Source organism: Monopterus albus, unplaced genomic scaffold (assembly GCF_001952655.1).
Source record: "Monopterus albus unplaced genomic scaffold, M_albus_1.0 scaffold265.1, whole genome shotgun sequence".
Lineage (NCBI taxonomy): Eukaryota > Metazoa > Chordata > Actinopteri > Synbranchiformes > Synbranchidae > Monopterus > Monopterus albus.
The window spans coordinates 105,226-111,372 of NW_018128145.1; the positions used below are offsets into that span (position 1 = coordinate 105,226).

Below are 6,147 nucleotides of genomic sequence, written 5' to 3' on the forward strand. Positions count from 1 at the left end.
TATGTATTTGCAAAACTGTTCAAATAACTGTTTAATCTGTTTGACCTTTGGGAAAACTTGACCTATGCATATGAAATGCTTGTGAGGGGGTGAAGTGCAGAGACTCAGAACAACAGGAAGTTGTGCAGATATAGACTGAGATGACTAAAAACTGTCTTCAAGAAAAGTTGTATAAGGTCTTATTGTTTTGGCTTCAGATTATCAACATTTATCAATAGTATAGGAAATGTTTAGCTTTCTATAATCAATATTATAATCTGCATTAGCAAATGTACCTACATGATTATCTCAGTATCATATGCTTTATAATTTCCTTTTGTTTTAACCATTTCACTTGTCTTTAAGAATATAGGAGACATGTGTAGGCTGTAAAAATCAGACAGGAAACCACACAGAACAGGAAGTAGACCAGGTAACCTAGCAACGCTGGCGCTCTTCCTGAATCTGCAGACTACAACTAACTGTTTATAATGTATGTAGGAATGTAATGTCTAGGTTAAAAGGTCAGGATGTTGCACTGTGAATGTCACAGACCAAAAACGGCCTGGTGACAAGATCACCAAATGAGGGGTCAGGACGAGGTCAACAAACCAACCAAAGAGCGAGGATGAAGGACAATGCGGATGACGTCAGATCTACCATCATGACTATTATAAATTCTCTGTGCAGAGGAAACTCGTGGTTCCGCCTTCCTGCCGCAGCCATGCACTGACTTCTGTGTAATGGGGCTTCAGATAGAGACGGAATCCAGAGCTCTGTATTGCTCGTCTTGAATATTGTTTTCTTTATCAAGATTGTAATAAATATTTTAAAGGTTGTTCTGACTTCGACCCTTCCTCAGAAATGGACACTTAGGTCCTTTCATGGCATATAAAAATGCTTTTCTATTTGTAACTTTTAATTAAGTCGGGACATAAAACGTTTTCAATTGCGTGACTAGTTGTGACTTTCGAGCTAAAAGTGTGGCCAGGTTCAAGCAAAAAAAAAAAAAAGTGATGGTAGTTTGTGCTGGTTCATAAAGCTTCTGTCAGGTAGTGTTTAGCTGCTCCTACCCCTTCATATTTCTTCTTCAAGGCCCCAGCATTGTAGAGGGATGTGGCGATCTTGTTGAGGAAAAACTCAGAAACACCCACGTAGGCCATCAGGTTGGTTTCACTAAAGACTGGATCCACACCAGTGTTTACTGCAGCAATGTCCTCACCTTGTTGGTACACTAGACCCTGGCAAACACACACAATCACGAGTTTTAGACACATGCAAAGGTATTTAATTTTACAGTGGTGTAAAGTAACTACAAGTACATTTACTCACGTACTGTACTTAAGTACAATTTTGTATTTTGCTCGTGTTTCCTTTTTGTGCTACTTCGAACTTTGACTTCACTCCATTGTAAAGACAAATATTGTACTTTTTACCCCACTGTTTATTTTTTAACATTAGTTATTTTCCAAAACCAGATTAATACAAAAATTTGTGTAATCATAAGAATTTATTGATGTGCAGGGAAAAAAATATAACAAGCTATGCAGCAGTTTGTGACATACTTCAAATTATAATGTGTTAAGCCAGGTAAAACTATCTCCCCCATCACCAGCTAAAATGTGATGTACACAATACATCAGTCATTAGTAAATAACAATATACATTAATGTATATGAGTACTTTCACTTAAATATCATTTTGAATGCAGGACTTTTACTTGTATTTTTACAGTGGTATTGCTACTTTTCCTTAAGTAGGGGATCTGTGTACTTCTTCCATCACTGTAATTTTATGTCATCAGCGGTCATATGATGCGAGTCAACTCCTGCACCGAGTCATTTTCTCACTTTGAATGACAGATCGAGGGTGGTGGCTGTCACTTGGACATCTCTGGTCACAGAGTAGAGGAGGTTGATACCAAGGCCCGGGAACACCTCTGCACTCATGGGAATGGTGTCCAGCATCTGGTTGACTCTGGGCAGGCCAAACCTGTTCACAGCAGGACAGAACTGCACACACACAGGTAACAGGGCTGAACAGTTGCTGATTCTTAGGTGCACTTTGCTCTCTCTAGACAGTCGGGATAAATGCAAGTCATCCAGCCAAACTGTAACTGAGTTTCCTGTTTTCGTTAGTCACAGTTGAGGAAACTGTTTAGACTGAAACACAGATGAAGCTGTGTGTACAGGTATCTGATCACATTAGGTTTTCATACTACATGCCCCGGACGATGGATTTTTAGCTGCAGGCCAAGACATCTGCGCAGTGTCTGAAAAATAAATGCGAGAAAGACAAACTACCAGAGGAGACAGTGACCGAATCGATCATTAGTTTACCTAAAAGGTTATCATGGTTACTGTTCATCTGCTACTGACAACAGACTGAAAGAATATTAACAAAGGCCTCACATCTCTGGACACAACAACCACAATGTGGCATTAAACGCAGCATCAATTTGTTGGTCAGCGCCAACACTCGATGGTCTCTTTGGTCTAATACACAGCCTTCAAATCTGTGTGACAGTGACATTTAACAGTGTATACAGTAACACTGCTGTGCTTGTAGAAGCAGTAATGCTGCTGATGAACACACTGTTTGTGTCAACACACTCTGGGCAGCTACATGTGAAGAAAATGAGAGGAAACAAACCAGAACTCCGAAGAAGTGGCGCAGACATGGCTGAACTATGTTCCACACGAGGCTACAAACAAACAACAGACATCATTAAGCCAAGAACTTGGAGGTTCCAGTCACTGTATCAACAACAGCTTCAGACCAAACCTGAGTGTGCCAGTGGACAGCAGTTGCATTTTGTCAGCAGAGGCCTGGCAGTCTGGTATCGCCACCCTCAGATGTCCTTGTTCAGTTCGGATCAGACTGACTTCGATGTTGACGTTCACACCTCCAGCTTCAAAAACAGATGATCCTCTGTCCTGACTGAAAAATCAAACACAAAGATACTGAACACTTGAAACAAAGCTGTGCTCACAGTGTCAGCAGTACGTTATCACTAAGGTTAGGTTAATCAACAGCGACAACAATACTGTGAGGTCTAGACCTCACTGTGCGCAAAGTGCCTTGACATGATTTTTGTTGTGATTTACCGCTATACAATTAAAGAAGGAAAGGGCCAAAGTTATTGATCAGCTTGATTTTAAAGCTATAAAGATAGAAACTCAAGTTACAAAATCTTGGTGTCATAACCGACTCAGACCTGAGCGTCACCAGTCACATCAAGGTCATACAGTGGTGTGAAAAAGTGTTTGCCCCCTTACTGATTTCTTATCTTTTTGCATGTTTGTCACACTGTAATGTTTCAGATCGTCAAACAAATTTATATATTAGTCAAAGATAACACAAGTAAACACATCATGCAGTTTTTAAATGAAGGTTTTTATTATTAAGGGAAAACAAAATCCAAAACTATAGAGCCCTGTGTGAACAAGTGTTTGCCCCCCTGTCAAAACACTGGTTTATCGCACCTGAGTTCAATTTCTCTTGCCACACCTGTTCGCAATCAAGAAATCACTTAAATAGGACCTGCCTGACAAAGTGAAGTAGACCAAAAGATCCTCAAAAGCTAGACATCATGCCGAGATCCAAAGAAATTCAAAAACAAATGAGAAAGAGAATAATGGAGCTCTATCAGTCCGGAAAAGGTTATAAAGCCATTTCTAAAGCTTTGGGACGGCAGCGAACCACAGTGAGAGCCATTATCCACAAATGGCGAAAACATGGAACAGTGGAGAACCTTCCCAGGAGTGGCCGGCCGACCAAAATTACCCCAAGAGCACAGCGACAACTCATCCAAGAGGTCACAAAAGACCCCACAACAACATCCAAAGAACTGCAGGCCTCACTTGCCTCAGTTAAGGTGAGTGTTCATGACTCCACCATAAGAAAGAGACTGGGCAAAAATGGTTTGCATGGCAGAGTTCCAAGACAAAAACCACTGCTGAGCAAAAAGAACATAAAGGCTCGTCTCAGTTTTGCCAGAAAACATCTTGATGATCCCCAAGACTTTTGGGATAATACTCTGTGGACAGACGAGACAAAAGTTGAACTTTTTGGAAGGTGTGTGTCCCATTATGTGTGGCGTAAAAGTAACACCGCATTTCAGAAAAAGAACATCATACCAACAGTAAAATATGGTGGTGGTAATGGGATGGTCTGGGGCTGTTTTGCTGCTTCAGGCCCTGGAAGACATGCTGTGATAAGTGGAACCATGAATTCTGCTGTGTACCAAAATATCCTGAAGGAGAATGTCCGGCCATCCGTTTGTGACCTCAAGCTGAAGCGAACTTGGGTTCTGCAGCAGGACAATGATCCAAAGCACACCAGCAAGTCCACTTCTGAATGGCTGAAGAAAAACAAAATGAAGACTTTGGAGTGGCCTAGTCAAAGTCCTGACCTGAATCCAATTGAGATGCTGTGGCATGACCTTAAAAAGGCAGTTCATGCCCGAAAACCCTCCAATGTGGCTGACTTACAACCATTCTGCCAAGATGAGTGGGCCAAAATTCCTCCACAGCGCTGTGGAAGACTCATGGCAAGTTATCGAAAACGCTTGATTGCAGTTGTTGCTGCTAAGGGTGGCCCAACCAGTTATTAGGTTTAGGGGGCAAACACTTGTTCACACAGGGCTCTATAGTTTTGGATTTTGTTTTCCCTTAATAATAAAAACCTTCATTTAAAACCTGCATGATGTGTTTACTTGTGTTATCTTTGACTAATATATAAATTTGTTTGACGATCTGAAACATTACAGTGTGACAAACATGCAAAAAGATAAGAAATCAGTAAGGGGGCAAACACTTTTTCACACCACTGTAACTAAATCGGCTGTTTATCATCTTAAACAAGCAGAGAGACCTCGTGTCCTGACAAGATCTAGAGGAACTCATTCAGGCCTTCATCTCCAGCAGGCTGGACTATTGTAACAGCTTTTTGTCTGGACTTCCCAAAAAGACTGTTAGACACCTTCAGCTCATTGAGATGCTGCTGCCAGAGGTTTAGCCAGAACCAGGGGAATGGATCAACCTGCCACCCAGTGCAGTGGTGTGGCTCACTGGGCTGTATTTATTAGTTTGGGGACAACAGTGGAGGTCAACAGCACAGACCAATAAGCAACACCTCACAGTTGTCACTTTTCTGTCAGCGTACAGGATTATGCTGAGTATGTGACCTGGTACATTAGTACCTGTATTGACAACATTGTGCCCACCATACAAGTCAGGAGGTTCCCCAACCAGAAGCCCTGGATAAACAGTCAGGTACGCCACATGCTGCGTGCTCGCTCTCACGCATTCAGATCAGGCGATGAGACGGAGTACAAAGCTGCAAAGTACAGACTGAGGAAAGCCATCACAGCGGCCAAGAGGCAGTACAGAGAGAAGCTGAATGGCTTCTATTCTACTGCTGACTCCGGACGGATGTGACAAGAGCCCGGTCACCTGCCTGAACGACTACAGGCCAGTGGCACTCACCCCAATTATTATGAAGTGTTTTGAGAGACTGGTGCTAGCCCGCATTCAGAGCAGTATACCGGACACCCTGGACCCCCTGCAGTATGCCTACCGGCCCAACAGGGCCACCTCAGATGCCATCGCGGCTCCCCTCCACTATTCCCTATCTCACCTGGAAAATGGAGACTTCTAGATCAGGATACTCTTCATTGACTACAGCTCCACCTTCAACACAGTTGTCCCCCACAAACTGTCTGCACCCCACCCTCTGTGACTGGCTCCTGGACTTTCTGACTGGCAGGCCCCAGACTGTCAGGATTGGCAATAGGACTTCAGCCAGCATTGTTACAAACACTGGCACCCCACAGGGATGTGTCTTCAGTCCCATCCTCTACACCCTGTTCACCCACGACTGTGTCGCCTCCCACAAAAACAACATCATCCTAAAGTTCGTGGACGACACCGCAGTGATAGGTTGCATCACTAGAGGGGATGAAGCAGCCTACAGGAGGGAGGTGGCCGGTGTGGTGTCATGGTGCAAGGACAATAATCTCAGCCTCAAGACGGATAAGATGAAGGAGATGATAGTGGACATGAGGAAGGGGAGGAGATCTCATCGGCCACTGTTCATCTGGGTGCTCGAAGTGGAGAGGGTGAGCAGCTTCAAATACCTGGGTGTCCACATCAGTGAGGACCTCAC

The 6,147-nt window shown here is 43.3% G+C and overlaps 1 protein-coding gene across 1 annotated transcript in view; it reads right to left on the reverse strand.

The window, feature by feature from the left end:
- The window catches only part of LOC109972668 (phospholipid transfer protein-like), a 14,115-nt gene that overhangs the window by 2,181 nt on the left and 5,787 nt on the right, over positions 1 to 6,147 (reverse strand). The window contains exons 5-8 of the mRNA XM_020621678.1: positions 2,764 to 2,919; positions 2,632 to 2,683; positions 1,830 to 1,991; positions 1,053 to 1,220 (exon numbers count right to left, since the gene is read on the reverse strand). Coding sequence (XP_020477334.1) covers positions 1,053 to 1,220; positions 1,830 to 1,991; positions 2,632 to 2,683; positions 2,764 to 2,919 — 538 coding nt within the window. The remainder of the gene's footprint in view (positions 1 to 1,052; positions 1,221 to 1,829; positions 1,992 to 2,631; positions 2,684 to 2,763; positions 2,920 to 6,147) is intronic.